A 19,263-nucleotide genomic window follows, 5' to 3' on the forward strand; every position below is an offset into this window, starting at 1 on the left:
ATCGCGCCGGGGAGGAACTGACTGGACGAGTCTACCTGGCGCTGCATCCCGGTGATCCAACGTTGCGTGACGTACCAACAATCCGTCTGGCGTTCCGGGGAGTCGAGTGCGTTGTGGTCAGCGAACCACCACCATTGCCCACACCTACCCACCGTACACACGGCGATCAAGGTCCGTCACGCCAGAATCGTCAACGCACCGAGTCGAAACAACCACGTTGGTCCACGAGTGTGGTAGTGGTGGAGCGTGAGACACACGTCTTTGAGCATACCGACGTGCCGTTGGCCGAACTACCCGCCTTTGACACGCCCGCATCGTGTACCAAAAATCGCGAAACCAGTGCGGTCGGGCATTACGAATATCCCTTCCGATACCGGCTGCCGGACCATTTGCCCAATACGATACTGTGTACGCATCATGACCGCCGGAGTCTGGCACAAGTGAGCTACACACTTACGGCCTACTTGGGATCGGCCGACCCGAATCAGGATCGGGCTCAAATCCAAGCCTCCACGCCTGTATTTCTCAAGGCTCAATGCGACGTGGCGACAGTTACCGATTCGCGGTATCCGTTGGTGGTCGAAACGAAACCATTTCCCGTCGCCGCGGGTTGCTTGGGAAGCAAGGGAAAGGTACATTTGGGATGGCAGCTCGATCGAACAACGGCGTGTCCCGGGGGCACCGTAGTCGTGCACGTGTTGGGCGAGAATCGGAGTAAACGTGCGGTACACCACATGGGGATACGATTAGTGGAAAGAATTCTTTGGAAAACTCCTGGTGACCAAACATGGATGGCTAGTCGCAAAAAGACAATGGAACGTACCTTGGTGGAACGCAGTATACCAATGACACGGTCACCAGGCCCTTGGCAACCCCTTTCCCAGCCGTCACGCGATCCGAATCACGAAACTTCTCCTCTGACAATGTCCGTGCCGTTGAAAATACCCCATGAGAGTCGCGTAAGCTATGTGGGGCGTCTCGTAGAGGTACGTCATACTCTAATAGTCACAGCGCTCGTCAAGAGAGGCTGTACGGCATCCTGGCCCGAGGCATCGGGTCCAATCCGCATCATGCCTGCCTTACATGGGAGCGGCAGCAGTTCGGATCTCACAAATGGACGCACACCGGTGCCGCCATCCAATCCGTTTACTCCCACGGCCGAGTTGGTGGTGGATAATTGGGACTCAATCGCAAATCAAGGTATCCTTCAGGCTCACGTTTTGCCGAATGAATGGCACCCTATTGCGGCCGAAGCAATCGTTCTTCCGGAATCTTCCGTCGTGTCTTTGGAACCAGGCGGCGGCACGTGTGTAACGGCTACTTCAACTTCCGCCCCCGCCGTTCCTTGGAAGGCCGATATCTAAAGAGGGGCGGGCTGCCTGCTTTTTTCATCTGCCAGCAAGCCCCGCGCTCGAGAGTTGCGCATTTATCCTATACTTACAAAGCAATGGCAAATATTTTTTAATAAGCAACTCGGTAATTTTCGAATAGACTCCTCTCAACGCTAATTTGTGAGGGAAAAACGATCCCGGAGGCGTCCGACAGACGCTTGACCGTTTTTCCGATAGGTTAGGGAGGGGAGAATTCACTTTCCCTGTCACACAGTCCGTCAGAGCGTTACAGTCAAGAATTACTGTTAATGGAACTGTAAAATTCTCTCTGGTTGCGATGAACGATCAGTCATGTTGATATCGATCGACAATTCGCTCCCTCTATATCTACCGAATCGAATGATCCTCGGAAGGATTGGATCTGTTCCTTTGTTGCTTGCATCCCTTTCGTGCTTTCGGAGCACTGGAACAACGGCGATGACTGTCTCCAAAACACCACCGGTTTCCGGTGCCTTGTCGCGATTAGTGTTTGGCAAGGACGACGCGTTGTTCGGATGGATTGAAGAGCAGCAAGAAGGCCGTGATTTTGGAAAAGTTTTGGATGCTGGGACGGGTCTGCATTCACTCCGATGGCTGGCTACTTTGGAGCTGAAGGGCATGGTCAGTGTAGACGCAATTACTGCCGATAGAACGATGCAGAAGAATGTTCAACAAGAGGTGGATGCGCTGGGAGTGTCGCATCTGAGTCGCGTATTGATAGGTAACTGGTTTCCTGATAGTATTACCGAACCCGATCAAAATCCGTTGCTGCAGGATATCTCCAGCGACTATGACGTTATTCTGGCGGACTATTTAATTGGAGCGATGGACGGGTTTTCTCCCTACAAGCAAGATCAGATGATCTCGCAACTAGTAGGGCTGCTTAAACCCGGGGGACGCTTGTATGTTGTGGGTCTACAACCAATACCCGACAAGACACCTGGTAACGATGCCGCGAATGTCATTTGTCGTGTTCGACAAGCACGTGATGCCTGTATACTGCTCGCAGGTCACCGGTGTTATCGGGAGTATCCGGTAGACTGGGTACAAAGACAGGTGGAGGATCACCCTGATCTCGAGCTGCTTCCATCCCGACAATTTCCTATCCTATACAGACATGAGACCATTTGCAAGCAAATACAAGTGGGGAGGAGTAAGTTCAAACTCTTTCGGCCCGAATTGGTATCCTCAATGGGGGCGCTATTGGATGATCTCGAGAAGCAAAGCTTCGAGGCTACTTCTAAAGCTCCAAACGGAAAAATTCAGCTTGGATTCGATTATGTCGTAACAGCTGAGAAGAGATTTTGAAGATTCGTGTCTGACTGCTTGGTATTCGTTGTGGGCTCACATATTGCGACCTGACGAAAAGCGGTGCGAGACTCTTGTGTACTCGTGCGTTGCACAAATCCCGATCTTTTCAAGCTTGAAATAATGAGTAGAATAACGAAGGACTAAATCGCATTCTCTTTCAAACGCGGCAGATATCTTGGACGTCGCTACAACACCTTTCCCCTGCGACTAGCAAGTTCGTTGTTCAACCCCACGGCTATAGGCAAAGCTCTATTCCATATCTTTTCTCGCTATCCATCGACTATACAACTGCTCGTCGCGAATGTCGAATTCGTCAGAAGCATTCGGGTTGGCAAACTCTTCGTTGCTGGTTCCCAAAAGCAAAAATTCGGCAAAATAGGCCACGTTCTCGGGGCTGTCTAGTGCACCTTGTGGTGGCGGACGCGGGCGATTGTTCGAAGATACCAAAGCCGCAGCTTTGTCCTTCATTGATTGGAATGCTTGGACAAATGGCATGTTAGCGGTAGAAGACTTACGAATTGAGTCTTGCATTGAGGTGTCCACAACTCCTGGTTTGAAAGATCCGACAATTACTCGGCCTCCCTGCTGTTCCCGAAATTCTCTTTCTAAAACCTTGTAAGATTGAAAGAAGGCCGCTTTGGTTATGCCGTATACGGACCAGCCAACCGGAGGAGCCCCGTGTGCAGCACCACTTGAAACATGCAGTACACGGCCGGGTATTCCCTGGTCATCCAACCGGCAAAGGAAAGGATACAAAGCCGTCGTCAAAAAGAAGGGTGATTCACAGTTGACTGACATTGCGGTACGAAACTCTTGTGGTTGTACTTCCAACACCGATTTGATTGGATCGATTGTTCCGGCATTGTGAATCAAATAGCGAAGCTGCTTGGGTGTCGAGCTTTCGCTTATGCATAGTTTTCGAACGTGATCGACAATAAGTTGTCGTCCTTCGGGGGTTCCCACGTCCGCTGCGAATGCTTGCACTTTAGGGGATTCTGCAACATCTTGGTCCGTGATAGATCGGGAGACCGCCAAAACTTGTTCAATGAAGGGAAAAGTCGCAATCTTGAGTGCAATGGCTTTGCCGATTCCTGACTTTCCGCCAGTAACCAGAGCAATGGAAGGGCGACTTTCCGCCAAGGACTTGGCATAAACTGCGCTGGAGTGGAAGCTCATAACGTTGAGAAAAAGATGTTTGGTAGAAGAACAAAAGTATTTTGATAGTATCAAAGAGCGAAATTTGAACGACTGAAGTCTTTGAATTGCACAGGTGAATTGTGCTCTATTGCTTTGATGGGTCGTCAGCGCCAACCAGCTCTACTAGCTAGACTTCACCCTTGTCGCATACTGAAAGACGGATCATCGTCCGAACGCCACTTCTGTTCGTTTGCCAGTCCGAAATAGAATTCTGAAAATGTATGCTCAGGAAAGATAGGAATATCCGGGTTTTGTGTGGAATCCCCAAGAAGTTACCCAGCGTCTACAAAAACAAGAAATACTTGGTCCGGACGGCTCGGCTCGGCTCGGCTCGGAGCACCTTACAGTGACATGTCGGAGAAATGCCTAATGTAAGAACTCGCGTGGCTAACAGTAAGAACGATTCTTACATTAGGCGGGATGCTTTGCTTGGAATGTTTCTTTGGCGGGATGGTTCGCCAAGAGTGATTCTCAGGCGGGTGTTTTCGCTAGGAATGATACTTAGGCGGGTGTTGTTCTATGAAGGTTACTTAAATGGGTTGTTTTGCAGCACTTATGAGTATTATTTCCTAAGAATTTTTCACCTCGACGCAATAACAAAAATTGACAATACTCTACGTTTTGCTTGGACCCTCTTGGATTCTGGCGACAAAAGAGCCCACACAAAAGGGGCTTTCGACTTGTGATTTTACTTTGCTGAATATGGTGATTGTGTTCACAGATCTAAAAAATAAGTCCTCATGGAAAGTAATAACATGCACCGCAATAATTCTGATTTCAAAATCATTCTTACAATCACTTTATTGGACTTTAGGAGGATACGTTACACGCCACCAAAATCAATCTCGTTGGTTTCAAATATAGTATCCCTCACCTAACAGATTGTTCTTCTTATCTGTTTTGGGTTTGGTTCGATTCTGCACTTTCTCATCAATTGCGAGATGCCAATAGATATTTCCACGATAGGAGCAAAGCTCTTTTTCTCCACTTTTACCGGCTGCAACCTTGAATTTGGAAGCAAGACTTGACAGTTTCGACTTGATCTTACCATTCTCCGCTTTCGGACTGAAGACTTTGTTGGTTATGGACTCGGGTAGGCGCCTGCCTTGTTTGGCTTGGAGGGAAATGTAAGCAGAAGATGTTTGAATTTACGGGCCGGGTCACTAGCAATCTGATTGCGAGCGACATCTACCGTTTGTTCGAGACGATCGTCCACTAGATTTGCTAGACGCCTTCCAGCAGCCTCAACATCGGTGTCATAGAGAAATGTGTAGCTTGTAGACGGGTACTTCACGACCACTTCATTGTTGCCAAGGAAGTAGGCAACAAAGTTGGGTTCTCCAAAGCGCAGATCAACATCTTGGAGCTCTAGAATATATCCATGGTACAAAATATCGTCCTTCTTGAAATCGGTAAACCGATAAATCAGGAGTGGGCCGTTGTTCTCAGGACTCATTGAATCCACTTCAATAGTCTCTGTGTGTGGAATTTACGTAAAAAAGCGAGAGGATAAGAGGGTGACTTTTGATCAGAGGAAGGCAAGCAAAATCTTAAGGCTTGCCTTGGATAGCATTCCGGAGGTACGTCTGAAAGTCGTTCATACTCTTGGCGAATGGGGGAGACTGAAATGTGTCGACAAACGGAATGAATCTGAGTTGCGGGAAGTTGTTTCGTTAAACAATTCCTCTTCTTCTGCGGATGGATGTGCACGGCTTTGATGTAGTAATCTTGTGGTAATGTGTGTGTGAGCTGTACATCAGTTGTAGAGCAAAGTGATTGCCTATTGCTCATGGTTTTGTGACCAACCGGCATTGTCCTCCTAAAAGTGCCAAGTACCGGTTCTTCTGACAAATCTATCAAGGAAAAAGGATGAATGGTTTTTCATACATTATGTCAGAGTCAAATTTTGTTGCCAGGATTACCTATTTTCTGTTTTGGCGGGCTTTGTAAAAAAGCCCGCTCCCTAAGGAAATGCACCATCGACTATTCCAAAAGTGTCGCAACAAGCACTCATTGCAGCATACCTATTCCCTAACCCTAACCCTAGGACGCCCTGAGTTAGGTTCACCGCTCTCGGAATGTATTGATCTTGTACCAACTACAACTATGCCAAAGAAAAAGTAGCGTTGCTGGGTGGATAGCGTGGGGAAACGTTTACTCGAAAGTTACCTTCGTGATGGCAACATTCCACTCGACTCGTAGGGGATGAAACCAGCTCACAGTCAAGCGCCGACCCCAGCGCCGTACCGAGTTCGCTTTTCTAGCGCCTGTTCTATAGTCGTTTACGCAAAGAACGCAAACAGATCAAAGAAATGAACAACCGCGGTGGTCTGGAAAGTGCATCATTGGAGCAAGCCCATAAAATCCACACAAAACCAACCATGGAGGTGAGCGTCGTTGGTATTAGGCCTTCATGACGAGGACACCCCGACAAAAGGCGGACGGATCGGATGCACCCTTTTCCTGATCCTGCACTAAAGCAACCCCGTCCTGCTTAATCCGCGCCGCCAGTGCCTCGCGCAAATGATCCACCGAGGAGAGCACACGGACGAACAAATCGTAAATGTCCCGCAAACTCTGCACTTTGGTGTCGTCCTGAAGCATGGCGGAAAACCCGGAGGGTTCCATGTCCACGAGTACGCGGGAGTGCCGTTGAATCCATTCCGTTTCGAGCGTGGCCAGCAAGGGACCTTCCGCAGTCACCGGCAGTTGGAGACTTTTGGCCCGGCGGGCTTCGGCTTCCAACCTGGACGCGGCTTTGGCGACGTAGTCACTCGCCGTATTATTGGAGAGAAATGAAAGCGAATCTTGCTGATAGAATTCAAGTGTGGTACTCAAGAACGCGGTTTCGAATTCGTGGTACACGTTGGCTTGAAAGTCCGCGCGTCCGAGTTCGAGCAGCATACGTACGACATTTTGGAGACGAGCGTCCCGATCGTCCGGTATTTTACCGATCCGTTGCGATTAAATCATATCGGGGGAAGGTTCAGCTGCTGAAAGACTACTCAAGCAAAGCGTCGCTGACAACAAGAGCAAGAAATTGAAGCCGAAAGCCTTCCACGAGTCGGGCAAGTGTACGTTTCCTAATGTGGCAAGAAATATTTGGCCTCATCTCGTAAGGTAAACCTGCGAAAAATGTTACTAGAGGAAAGTGTAAATTATAACATTCACAGTCAAATCCCAAATTCTTTTGTTGGGGTACCTCGAGCTATGACCCTGCATTTCTCCAAAAGGTATGCATCTCCATAAAAATACTGGTAATCTGAAGGTATGATAGTTCCCCTATAAGTGAAAATAATTGAGGATGCCTCTCATATGATGACAGTGGTCGAATGGAGCTGCCAGAAAGTGAAGTTATTTAAATGTCATATCAGCGCTTTCCTCTAAAACAGCAAAAATAGAAAGTTGAAGACAACACTCTCTTCGAATTATCTTTCAGGTTGCCGTTAATGGCAAATTTTTGACACCTGTGAATAACCCAACTGTAAATCGTGCCTTCAAGCCATCGAACAAGTTGGCAAAAAATGGCCAGGAGTGCTCTCATACATTTGGCCGACCTTTCGTGCTTTTCGAGTCTACCCTCTATCACCAGTATTGTTAGTATCATCCCTCAGCAGTAAGATGGTATCTTTATCGATGAAGTCGATATTCTCTACCGTGATTTTGCTCCTTGCTTCTCCAGTTGTGGTGTGTGTCGACAGTGAGAAACAGCAAGATCCCACGGAAACCTTACAAGAATTTCAAGCTCGCATGGCATCTTCAATCCAAGGCCTCCTTGCGCAACAGAATCAAACTGATGCTTTGTGGTTTGGTATTTCAGACCCATTTTACGGAAGGGTATACTGGACGTTTGGATTTGCCAACAAGGGAAGTAGCACACCTGCTACCGCGAACGATCATTTCCAGATTGGATCCATTTCCAAATCTTTTGGAGCAACTGTGATTCTCTTACTGGCAGAAAGGGGCGATTTGAGTCTGGTGGATACAATCGCCAATCTCGCGCCGGAATTGACAGCTCAATTTCCTGTGTATGCCGACTTTACTGTAGCGGATTTGCTTGGCATGCAAGCTCTAGTTCCTGATTTTCTGGATGATCCGACCGGTCTCGTCAGAAACCTGACGGCTGATCCTACCTTGCGTTTCTCTATTCCAGAAATGATCCAAGCCTCTTTGCGTAGTGGACAAGTGGAGGTATGTCCACAAGGGGAGGAATGCGCTTTTTACAGTACTACCAATTTCCTCGTTTTGGAGTATATTGCCGAGAAGATCACCGACACGCCTATGCCTCAATTGATTGCTGATCTCATCACCAAACCGTTGGACATTGGTGATACAGTGGAGCCAAAACGCGATAGTGACGGTGTCTTACCAGACCCCACCGTCACTCCGTACGCGGGCAGTAAATGCGTTGAAGAGTTTCAGCAGAGAGGCACTACCGTCGATCCGGGTGCAGACTTGACCGAGCTATCACGTGCCGTTTCCAGTTTTGGAATTGGCGGAAATATGTACAGTACTATCCGCAATCTGGTTGTATGGGCACAAAGTGGCACGGGCGATTCTTTGTTAGCGAACAACACAGTCACAGATCGTCACGTCTACCGCACTATTCCATCCACCGACCGATCGTATGGGATGGGTCAATATCAGCTCGAGGGGAACTGGTACGGTCATGAGGGTGGTACGTTTGGGTTTGGGTCGCAGGCCTACCGAAACGACTGTTTCAACGCAGCGTACGCTGCTGCCGTGAATACGTGTGCGTACACGGACATTCTTGACCAATTGCGCGTTTTGTACCAAGCGGAGCTGGAAGGGCGCATTACGGACACTGGCGGTAGTCCCACGATGAGCCCACCAGAAAGAGAAAGGGGGAATGGAGGTGGAGGAGGATCTGGTAGTGGTGGTGGTAGTATAGCTGTATCTCCAGAGGCTTCGGATCTACCAACGGCGGCCCCGGTCGGTGGCCCGTCCCTGGGAGCGACTCTTTGTTACGCTGCGTGCATTGCCGTGAACCTTGTCGCCACGGTTCTGACTCTCCGTTAGAAATAGTGGAAAGTTTTTGCTTAACGAAAAGAGTATCGTGGTGATGAATAGATGGCTGTCACCCGAAGTTTTGCTCGGAGAAAGAAACGATACCCACTGTATAGCAGTAGACACGGGCTTGTTGATATCGCAAAACAGTAGTCCGCATTTTGTTTGCCCTCCCATTCTATAATCACCATGTTCTTGGTGAGTATGATCCAGCCCGAAAACGCAGTCGGTTACGCCAGGGGATGCATACCGGTAGTCTACTACGGCCGAGTCTGGCACGCCTTTCCGGCGCGTTAGTCGATTACTGGATATATAGTTGTTCCGAAATGAGATCGTTGATTTCTGCCACATCAATATCGTACACACCCAGTCCTTGCGAGTCTTGCGTGGTATCAGTCATTGATTCGGGCATGCGCTCACGGGTGTACTCGTCCGTTAACGAGTACTCTGACGGTGCAACGGCCCACAGGTTGACGCCACAATACAGAATCGGTGCCGCCAGAAACAATCCAACGAGACCCGTCGAGATCAGCACCGACCAAGAGCGAACCGACTCACTCCACGAGTGAATGGTTGGCAGAGAAGACCACAAAATCTCAGAGTTGCTATCGACAGTTTCTGGAACGTCGAGTCTTAACAAGGGTAGCAGCGACAACGTCCAAAATCCGAGTCCGAGCGGAACGAGGATTACGTGACACACAAATCCACACTTTTCCATGCCGGCACTTCCTTCTTCCTCTTCGTCCACTCGAGCCATTGCTTTGTATGCCCGTTCCTTGACTGCCTATCTATCTATCTATCCATCACGAGGGATGATGCACTGAGGCACGGGAAGCGTGGGCGTTATCGATTGGCTTTTTCCGATTGCGTCTGGGTTAAACTTTAAAAGATGTCGCGTTGGCAGCAGTTTGTCGTCTCCATCTTAAGGTCCGGGTTCTACTACAGGGATCAACTTGTTTGGAAGAGAAGTGACACTTTTGAAAACCCGGATACATGACCCAGTCCACGCGGGAAAGACTTCCAACCAGAGTCCAGCGTTTCCGAGGATGAAAAAGGCTTCTTGGAAGGTGTCGACCGAGGGGGACTTGGTCGTAGATCGTGGGTGCTTTCAGCATTTCGAGTAACCCTTCTTAATCTGTAACATCTCACAATGGTGCACGAAGACGAGGGGCTATGGGATGGTAAGTGGTCCGAATGATCGTTGATCGATGGCGGACTGAACACGGACCAAAATCGTGATCTGATGATTCTCACAGTCAACGTCTTTCTTTATTTCCAGAACTCAGTCACCAACAGAGCCGCGAGATTCAGCAGTACCAGCAGGAAACTGTTTGGCAGCCGCCATCGGCTGTAGCTTTACATTCCATTCGAACTTTGGAGACGGCAGGGCGTCTCGCCCGGACCGCCGCGAGTGAAGTGGGTCGATTCGCGCACGTTGTGTACGAAGCCGGGACGGCCGCCTACCACCAACAGCAAGAGCGACAACGGATCCAATGCCAGCGTACCAATACAAATCCCACGACCTATCTTGAGGAATTCGGGATACCCAAAGAAGCTCCCTTGCTGGACAACGATTATATGGATTACACGGCTTTCGATGAACAACAACAAAGACCGGCGCATCAAAATGGCAATCCCCGCGGGGAAAACGACTTTGTCTTTTTACCAAGCTTCCGACTGCAGCCTCATCGCGATGGATGGGGCGCCGTGGCAAATCTCGATGTCTTCTTCAGTAGTTTGTACAGTTATTACTATCACCGAGGCTTGATACCGATCATTGGGAAGGGAGTGGTCGAGCTCGTGACTCTTTTCTTTACCTTGTTCTTGTCGGTCTTTGTTAGCGCGTACGTGGACTGGAAGGCTCTGAGCTCGTGCATTGATGAAGCGTCTTGCCGACCCACTTTCAAGTCATATTTAATCCGGAACCCATTCGCGCATTGGAGTCTCTGGAATACGATCGTGATACTTTACATCCTACTCTTTGCTGCCTACGGCTTGGTCGCGACACTCTCGCTCGTCCACACCATTCAACAGGCTTTGCACGCCAAATTTGTCTTTGAAGATCGGTTGGGTATCAGTGCACGAAAATTGGAAGGTGGAGCCGTCGAATGGGATCGGGACGTGGTCTCCAAACTGCTCGAGTTGCAAACATCCGGCGAATATCGCATTGCGATTCACGGGCAGGATTTGGACGCTTTGGTCATTGCGCAGCGAATCCTCCGCAAAGAGAACTTTATGGTGGCCTTGTTCAATCGAGGTTTGTTAGACTTGACCATACCGTACTCCATCCAACCCTTCTTCTGCCCCAGCCTAGAGGTGAGACACATAGTTTGCTTCTCTTGTTTTGTTCATTTTGTGGTAGGGCTCACAACATATTTCCACCTATTTGGGGGAACACAGTGGAGCATATACTTTTGCGTAATCAATTTCATGTTCAACCACAAGTACCACATTCGACCGGCATTTTACTTAGATCCAGCAGCTCTGCGACGACGGTTCATACTTTGTGGTATCGCGCATGCTATTTTCATGCCCTTTTTGCTTTTTTTCATGACGTTACACTTTGGATTACAGAACGCTTACGATTGGAAGTCGACAAAGCAGTATTTGGGACCTAGAGAGTGGTCACTATCGGCTAAATGGACTTTTCGGGAACTGAACGAGTTACCGCACCATTTCGAACGACGTCTTTCGTCCTCCTACAAGGCAGCCGAAGGATACTTATTTCTTTTTGGACAGAACGAGGTTGTCGTGGCGCTCGGTCGCATTCTTGTCTTTATTGGAGGCTCATTGGGAGCACTGCTCTTTGCGTTCGCAGCAATGAACGATGCAATTCTGTTACATGTAAAGATTGCTGACTGGAATTTGTTGTGGTATGCTGGGGTAGTTGGTGTTGTCTATTCCGCAGGCAAAGCTATGTTACCAACCGCTGAAGCGCAGCCTCGAAGTTCACGAAATTTATTTGCAGAAATCGATGACGCGCTGGCCAACGTTGCAACATATACGCATCACTACCCCGATACTTGGCGCGGGCGAGGATGGGATCAATCAACGTACAAGGCATTTTCCACCATGTTCAAATATAAAGCGCAACTCTTCATGATGGAAGTAGCCTCGGTTTTCCTCGCCCCTTACATTCTCTGTGTCTCTCTAGCTCGATGCGCTGATCCAATCTGCGAATTTGTTCTTGCCACAAAGGCAGACGTACCCGGAGCAGGTGAAGTGTGCGGGTACGCCACGTTTGATTTTGACCGGTATAGTGATGAAATGTGGGAAGGTCGTACACTAGGGACCAAAGAGGCAATGTTTGGAACGCTAACGGAAAGCATTCTGCGATCTGGTAATGTAGAGGAAGCAACGAGGCAATTTCCGAAGCCAAAAATGCGACATGGTAAAATGGAAAAGAGTTTCTTCAGCTTCAAGGTAAGACTGACAAGAATTACTTAGGTGTCTCCTCGTTAGTCTACTGAAGTGGATGTATCCATTTATTACAGACGTGCCATCCCGGTTGGAAATACCCCGAATCCGGTCAGCTTTTGGTAGATAGACTAGAGAGGTATCAACGAGAAGAGGCGTCGGCTATAAGTCGAGAGCAGCAAGCTCACGTAGAAGCGGCAGCTCGTCAGCTGGAGACGCTGGCACGATTGGAAAATGGATCGACTGAGCCAAATAATCCCACCAATCTTTTGAATGACGCGTATCTACGAAGAGTCCAGACTCTGATTGATGCGGAAGTGGATACTGTCCCGCTTCCCAAGGGAATTTCAAATATTAGTGGGTCAAATGGGCTTGCGATGCCGCAGTCGTCTCCGACACCTCTTACCGCTCCGGTACACACTAATCCATTACAGGAGGATGTCTCTTGTTCGTCTGTTGTACCAACAACTTCATATCCTCGCCCATCATCGTCGTCGACTGTCGCTTCAGGGCTGCGTTCGACTCTGCCCTCCAACGCAGCTTTATCTACGGAGCTGCGTCGAATATTGAACTTGTCGACTCTGGATTCGGATATAAGCTTTGCCGGCAGTGTCATTGCTGGCGATGCATTGGACAGTGAAGAACGGAGGGCGGAAAGACAGTATTTATGGTTGGAGCGGTATCACAACCATATTGCTGCTCAGCACAAGGACGGGAACCGCAATCATTGGCAAGCTTAACAAACTTTCTAAAGCCTACGGTAGCTTTCACCCAATCACCGTTTCGGGCATTGTTTCTGCTTATTTACATTAGTCATTGCTCATGACGAGTTCGGCATTATCCAAATAAGAGCGACTGCAGCGAACTAGGCAGGGTCAACGGAATAGCAGCAATTGGTGCTCTGGTAAAACACACTCAAGCCGCTCGTACGTGCCTGATTCAAACGTTTATATCGTGAACACCATTAGCTTTTCTTTTTGAAGAGAGCCATATTACTACTCCCGGAAAACAAGTTGGCGTCAAAACCAATACCATTGCCGGTCTTATGGTGGACATCATTGCAGCGGTGTTGCTCAGTCTGCGTCAAATATTTCTTCGATTGTTAGGTCGCTGGTTTATTGTGCTGTTTCTGTTCGCCAGGGAATCTATATACTTATGGGGCCGGCATTGATACTTCTGTCACCGACAAGATCGTCAAAATAGGCCAAATGTGGATGGGAATCAGATTGAAGGCGCTTTTGCTGGGGCCACCGTCCATATCATGTTCAATTTCCTGTCCGTGGCTGTACTAAGAAGATCTAGGTCAAGAACGCTAGTGGCGAGACAGAGAGAGTTGGGGTGGTCCTCTGAAAAGATGACGGAATCAGTTTCCAGTTTAGTCATTAATTCCAACAGTGATATGGTCGAGAGCATAGTGTTGGGAGTCGATGACTGCGAGAAGGCGGAGGATTATACCCCATGAATTGTACCGAAGAAACTTACGAAGGGAGTACATGAGAAACGGCACGTGCCCCGCCTTTGTCGAAGTGACGCTACCGCAAAGGATGTCAGGGCGTCAGGAGGGGCTGCTTTCTTTATTGCTAGTGTCCCCTTGTTTGTTCGTCTTGCTGGTCTTGTCACTGTTCTCCAAAAGATGAAAGTTGGTATGTCCACAAGTGTTATTTCGAAGGCCAAAGATATTGATGGATGCGTGAAGGTTCAGCGATTTGGCGTTGTATGTCCCTTGTTTGGCTTTGATGGACGAGACACATTAAAGTCTCATCCAGCTATTGGCGAACCATCAAAACCACATTTTCATACAGCCGTGAGTCCTCTTGCTAGGCCACAGGGTATCGACGACATGAAAACTCAGCGCACGTTTCGAGATCTACGTCCAGGGAGTCGGACGTTTCCACATCGTGTTGCGCAATCGATGCTACAGCGCGCATTTTGAGCAAATAAGCATTGCATGGAAACTTTGTGGGCGCCGCTCATACTAGCGAGGAATGCCATATACTTTCAACGCGACATCGTCTTCTTTCTCCAACGGAACCAATACCACACTGTACTTGTAAGCGTCCTTCGAGCTGACCAAATATTCTGGGTAGACTCCTGGGAACCAACTTGTATCACCTCCAAGACCCATAATTTTATGATCAATGTTAACATGTACTATATGTTCGCCGTCTCTTCTCGCCGGAAGCGTATGCGTAGCCGTATGAAGCTCGGCTGCATCGTAAAGTAGAGCGCTGCAGGAGAAGCTGGATCCACACCTTCTAGCTCTGTCACTAAGAACACACAGACCGTCACCCTCGGCCGATCTGAAGGAAACCCACTCACAATCAGTTCGTGACCCGTTTTCTCCAGGAACAATGTACTTGGAGTATCCCATTTCAGCCGGTGAAGTAGTGTAAACTCCCATTTCCGAGCCTGATTTCCGATCGGGGTAATTCTCGCCAGGACCCCGACCAAAGTACTTGACCTCGGTCAGGCATTTTTTCAATTTAATGGATAAGCCGACCCGAGGCAGTGAAGTTGCTTTCCTAATAGCCTTCGATGGGAAAACATCGTTCGAGATTTTAACTCTACCATCAAGGTAGAAATGATATGATACCGTCAATGTAAATAAAGGTTTCACCCGATCTTGGCCAACAGTACAAAATGCGACGACTATAGCTTCGTCTCCGTTTTGAGATTCTTTCAGTTGGGTACGAATGCAAGCAACTTCCGGGGGAGATTTTTGGTCCAACCCGACCATTTTCCAGTGGCTATGGTAGGAAAAATCCTCGTATCCACAAATACTACCGTAGAGATCTTGAAGGAAACCGAATAGCTGAAGAAAGTTGAGTGTCAATTCCATACCCCCTCGATCGTTGTCTGTAGCGGCTCGGGTGAAGTTCTGTTGAAGTGCACCGATCTCAAATAAATTTGTTCCATTAGGAGCATAGGACGCCAGGCTTGCAGACTCCTTATCAATGATAGCGAAAGGAATGGAATCACCCAGAGATGAGCGATATACCGATATCGATTTTACATCTTCCACCATGCGCAACGACTCATTCGATTGCATTATTTGTTCTTCCTGAGCAAGTGTACTTTTTGGCTGCGCAAAGCGGAAAGCGACAGGAAGTTGCTGCGCAACTACTACATGTGAAGATTTTGCCCAAGACGTCTTGTTCTGCAGAGAACCTCTGATGTTGAGAAAGTACGAGTTCTCAGCGACCGCGCCTCTTCTTTCCAACAACATGACTCTCGACAAAACGTCATCCAAGACCACGACGGCTGTGATAGTGTCTCCATTTAATTGTAAGACAAAGCATCCGGAACGGATCGGATCTACCGATCGGTTGCTCACCAAATGCCACGACCACACGAGATGTGACAGGTTAGAGAACGAGTATCGATTTTTCACATTCAAGACAATTTCCGCGTTTGAATTGCCGGCCACATGTACAAGCAATTGGCCTTCATTTCCTCGATAGTTTTCGCTTGGTTTAAGTTCAACCGGCTGCATCAAGAATTTAATTTCAGCGACAGCGGGATGCGGTTCTCTATCAGGCGTGAACATACCCTGAGCAAAGTGTTGTGAGAAAGAACCAAATTCCAATCAGGGCTGATGCCTCATTGGATCACACTTACATTGATGCAGAACTGAAGATCGTTGACAGTGTCCCCAAAGTCTCCACCATACGCAAAGAAGTAGCCATCCCCCGCGGACTCGTCTTTTACGCGGAGGCCTTGATCAATCATGTCCCAAATAAATCCCCCTTGTAGCCTCGGCAAATCTGGATCCCAAAACTTTTCCCAGTACAGATGCAAGTTCCCGTTTGAATTTCCCATGGCGTGAGAATATTCGCATAGAATCACTATAAATTCAGACAAAAGGCATGGTGAGAATTGTTAGTAAGAAGCTGTAGCTATCAACCTCTAGATTGTGAGAATCCATACCTGGGCGATCTTCGTCCGCTCTTGTGGCCAATTCCAAAGTCCTTGGGACCACGGGATACATGGTACAAATTACATCGGTCAGCTCTGTACGACCTGTTCCTTCGGCTAAAGCACCGCCACTTTCGTAGCAAATAGGCCTAGACGAGTCGAGCTGCCGGACGAGATCCCTTGCCATCGAAAGGTTTCGCCCACGGCCCGCTTAAAAAGAATTGAAAGAAGCAACGCAGGCGTCAGAGTCTGTACGTAATACGTCACGAGTCGCAGACAATGTCGGAATCAGTTACCTTCATTGCCAAGTGACCAAAAGATGATACAGGCATGGTTGCGATCTCGATGAATTAACCGCGTAATGCGAGAGATGAACGCGCTATTCCAGCCCCAATCGTGAGCCAATCGCCCCATCGGTTTCATACCGTGCGTCTCCAAATTGGACTCGTCGCACACGTACAATCCGTAGTAATCGCACAGTCGATAAAACGAAGAATGTGTGGGATAGTGGCTTGTTCGCACAGCATTAAAATTGTTTTGTCTAAGGCAAACAAAGATGTCGTCAGGCCTCGGGACTATCCTTCCATTAAATTTAATCACAAAACAGGTGAAACAAGAGTTTACGACACGAAACGTACTTGAGTGTGACGATATCTTGCTTCATGCGATCCAAGCTTACAACCTTGCCGTGATCTGGATCATGCTCGTGACGATTCATACCACAAATTGTTATTGCCTTGCCGTTGACGTGTACTTGACCATTGGAAATATCGACTGTTCGAAAGCCGATGCGAGCGCTCTCCACCTGTCCCACCTGACCTTCCACCGACAGCGTAATGGTCAAGGTGTACAGATTCGGAATCTCGGCCGACCACAGTTTGGCATTTTGTAAGGTTGTCGCAAAGTTAAATGAACCGTACATATCGACCGATAGCGGTTTCGTCTCCAGCAAGCACGAGCCGTACCGTATATTCCCATCGTCTGAAGTTTGCTCGTCGTCGTATAATCGCAGCACGATACTTCGGGAAACCTCCTGACCACTTTTGGGTCGGCACTCCACGTGCACGTCCAAATGGCCTGATGCGTCGGCTTGGATCTGGTAATCTATGATGTCAGCCTTAGGTTTGCGTCGAATAATTTCGACACTGCGGTGGATGCCCGCCATCCACCAATGATCTTGATCTTCCACGTAGGACCCATCCGACCATCGGATGACGACAATATACAATTCGTTCCCAGCGTCTTTCAAATACGGAGTGACGTCGAACTCACAAGGCAATCGAGAATCTTTGGAAAAGCCGACAATGGCTCCGTTCAATACCACTTGGCAGCAAGATTCGACGCCGTGAAGGAGCAGCGAATAGTCGTTGAGGAGTACATTTTTCCAATGGGTGTCGTCCTCGTCGTCGTTACCACCATGAATGGCATCGGGTAAATCAAAGAAAAGACGATAGACGCCCGTCGGGTTCTCGTGCGGTACCAAGGGTGGTTGACAGGGCCAGGGATACTTCTGCAGAATACAAACGAGTGATCTAACAAACATTAGGAGAAGCGTGTCGGTAGGGAACAATGGAGCAGGGCGGAAAAGCACGCGTGAAATTCTCCGAGAGAGCGACATTTGTGTCGCCATAGGCACACTCTCGAATACGTGTAAGCTGTTTACACGAAATCCAAATGATCGAAATGTACGTACCATATTGGTGTAAATGGGTTTGTCGTACCCCTGCATCATCCAATTGGAAGGCACCTTCATGGGTTTCCATAGTTCGCCGAGCTCTTCCGGATCGAACGAGTAGGAAGAAAACGGTACGGCCAGGCCCTGTTGAGCCGTATCGAGCAACCGGAAGTGCCACGCCATGTCGTCCAGATTCCAAACGTTGTGGGTATATGGTCTGGTGGATGTCTCTTTCTCGGAGGGACACCAAGCTACCATTTCGGGTCGACAGGCGGCGGCCCGGGCTTGCGCTTCATCTTCCATCAATCGAAGCGGTACGTGCAAGGGCAAACGTTGGCAACTCGGTCGGGTGGGATCCATCCACCAAGCGTGAGTGGACAAGGGTTCAGATGAGGGGAGTATGAATGTGCTAGCGGGGGCAAAGCACAACCACACCACGCGGCGTTGGTACCATATCCATGCCACGACCATTTCCAGACTCCACAGGAGGCCCAGTACGTGGAGGAAGGAGGCTTCTGGAGGAGACACGCGAGACAATGTCGACGAGAACGACAACGCTGTCCCTATCTTGGCAGTAGTCAAGGACAATCGCGTGGCACAAAAGGCCGTAACAGACAAGAGTGCAACTAAGACGATTAAGAATTTGATGCGCAAGGTCTTCACGTGGGTTGGTAAGAGATACTGTAGAATATCGTTCAAGAACAAATCGTGGACTGGTGATACGACACGGCCAACGTGACGCGAGCGAAAGGTGACGCGGTGGGCCGAGGATGGTGTAGACGTGGATCGACGCGGGGGACGAATCCAATCCTGCCGCGTTGGTGGCGGCAGCAAGCCCTGTACGACGTCGGACGAAGAATCATGTTCGGTAGCGGTAACGGACTGGCATGAGGTGTCGTCGCCCTTTGTTGCAGCAGCGCTTTTCCAAAACTGCTCCCGCCTAGCCATGGTGACGAGAACGACCGACGAATACTACTGGACTTTGCTATGGCAAGACAAACGAATATAGGTACTGTGAGCGAGCTCGAGGCAAACTTTGTGGGAAAGGACACAACACACGAACCGACTCGAAAACCGATATGTGTTGCTGATGACAGTGAGAAAAGGAGAACTCGAGTCTTTACAGTTAGTTCGTAGGAACGAGGTCCCCCTGTATTTGACATATCACTCAGACATTGAAAGGACAATCGTACTGGATACCTCGTGTCCCATCAGGTGATCCTCTAAGATCCTTCCAGAAGATCTTCCGCCAACTTTGAAGCCAGCGCCGCGCAGGAAAGCAGTGTATATTGGCTCGACCGGGAAGTTGTTTCACGGGTGAGTTCCGTCTTGGACCCTCATCGATATCCG

General features: G+C 48.9%; 11 protein-coding genes across 11 annotated transcripts; 4 read left to right on the forward strand and 7 right to left on the reverse strand.

Moving 5' to 3' along the window:
- The first annotated feature begins 671 nt into the window (after positions 1–671).
- Positions 672–1,486, forward strand: PHATRDRAFT_46578 (predicted protein). The gene is made up of 2 exons (XM_002180858.1): positions 672–986; positions 1,212–1,486. The coding sequence occupies exons 1-2, from the start codon at positions 735–737 to the stop codon at positions 1,362–1,364; spliced, it is 405 nt and encodes a 134-aa protein (XP_002180894.1). The 5' UTR covers positions 672–734; the 3' UTR covers positions 1,365–1,486.
- A 196-nt stretch (positions 1,487–1,682) lies between these two features.
- PHATRDRAFT_36566 (predicted protein) lies at positions 1,683–2,678 on the forward strand (the record flags this gene model as incomplete). The annotated part of the gene is made up of 1 exon (XM_002180859.1): positions 1,683–2,678. The coding sequence occupies one exon, from the start codon at positions 1,683–1,685 to the stop codon at positions 2,676–2,678; it is 996 nt and encodes a 331-aa protein (XP_002180895.1).
- A 252-nt stretch (positions 2,679–2,930) lies between these two features.
- PHATRDRAFT_46579 (predicted protein) lies at positions 2,931–4,050 on the reverse strand (the record flags this gene model as incomplete). The annotated part of the gene is made up of 1 exon (XM_002181036.1): positions 2,931–4,050. Exon 1 carries the CDS (start codon positions 3,855–3,857, stop codon positions 2,931–2,933), a length of 927 nt encoding a protein of 308 aa, XP_002181072.1. The 5' UTR covers positions 3,858–4,050.
- Positions 4,051–4,959: 909 nt separating this feature from the next.
- On the reverse strand, positions 4,960–5,334 carry PHATRDRAFT_36568 (predicted protein; the record flags this gene model as incomplete). The annotated part of the gene is made up of 1 exon (XM_002181037.1): positions 4,960–5,334. One exon carries the CDS (start codon positions 5,332–5,334, stop codon positions 4,960–4,962), a length of 375 nt encoding a protein of 124 aa, XP_002181073.1.
- Positions 5,335–6,281: 947 nt separating this feature from the next.
- PHATRDRAFT_36569 (predicted protein) lies at positions 6,282–6,782 on the reverse strand (the record flags this gene model as incomplete). Its single annotated transcript, XM_002181038.1, has 1 exon — positions 6,282–6,782. The coding sequence occupies one exon, from the start codon at positions 6,780–6,782 to the stop codon at positions 6,282–6,284; it is 501 nt and encodes a 166-aa protein (XP_002181074.1).
- Positions 6,783–7,499: 717 nt separating this feature from the next.
- PHATRDRAFT_36570 (predicted protein) lies at positions 7,500–8,918 on the forward strand (the record flags this gene model as incomplete). Its single annotated transcript, XM_002180860.1, has 1 exon — positions 7,500–8,918. The coding sequence occupies one exon, from the start codon at positions 7,500–7,502 to the stop codon at positions 8,916–8,918; it is 1,419 nt and encodes a 472-aa protein (XP_002180896.1).
- An 84-nt stretch (positions 8,919–9,002) lies between these two features.
- PHATRDRAFT_46580 (predicted protein) lies at positions 9,003–9,679 on the reverse strand. Its single transcript, XM_002181039.1, has one exon. It carries the CDS (start codon positions 9,661–9,663, stop codon positions 9,208–9,210), a length of 456 nt encoding a protein of 151 aa, XP_002181075.1. The 5' UTR covers positions 9,664–9,679; the 3' UTR covers positions 9,003–9,207.
- A 377-nt stretch (positions 9,680–10,056) lies between these two features.
- Positions 10,057–13,785, forward strand: PHATRDRAFT_36572 (predicted protein; the record flags this gene model as incomplete). Its single annotated transcript, XM_002180861.1, has 6 exons — positions 10,057–10,087; positions 10,186–11,222; positions 11,481–12,329; positions 12,401–12,959; positions 13,292–13,424; positions 13,527–13,785. 6 exons carry the CDS (start codon positions 10,057–10,059, stop codon positions 13,783–13,785), a joined length of 2,868 nt encoding a protein of 955 aa, XP_002180897.1.
- On the reverse strand, positions 13,683–16,052 carry PHATRDRAFT_46582 (predicted protein; the record flags this gene model as incomplete). Its single annotated transcript, XM_002181040.1, has 2 exons — positions 13,683–15,873; positions 15,942–16,052. 2 exons carry the CDS (start codon positions 16,050–16,052, stop codon positions 14,299–14,301), a joined length of 1,686 nt encoding a protein of 561 aa, XP_002181076.1. The 3' UTR covers positions 13,683–14,298.
- A 72-nt stretch (positions 16,053–16,124) lies between these two features.
- On the reverse strand, positions 16,125–17,436 carry PHATRDRAFT_3832 (predicted protein; the record flags this gene model as incomplete). The annotated part of the gene is made up of 4 exons (XM_002181041.1): positions 16,125–16,168; positions 16,251–16,448; positions 16,535–16,779; positions 16,877–17,436. Coding segments are annotated over 4 exons (1,047 nt in total), but the record flags the coding sequence as incomplete, so codon positions are not given.
- Positions 17,437–17,510: 74 nt separating this feature from the next.
- PHATRDRAFT_36575 (predicted protein) lies at positions 17,511–18,096 on the reverse strand (the record flags this gene model as incomplete). Its single annotated transcript, XM_002181042.1, has 2 exons — positions 17,511–17,748; positions 17,932–18,096. Coding segments are annotated over 2 exons (403 nt in total), but the record flags the coding sequence as incomplete, so codon positions are not given.
- Between the last annotated feature and the right edge of the window lie 1,167 nt (positions 18,097–19,263).

The sequence above is a fragment of the Phaeodactylum tricornutum genome, chromosome 10, assembly GCF_000150955.2.
Source record: "Phaeodactylum tricornutum CCAP 1055/1 chromosome 10, whole genome shotgun sequence".
In the NCBI taxonomy this organism is placed as follows: Eukaryota; Bacillariophyta; class Bacillariophyceae; order Surirellales; family Neidiaceae; genus Phaeodactylum; species Phaeodactylum tricornutum.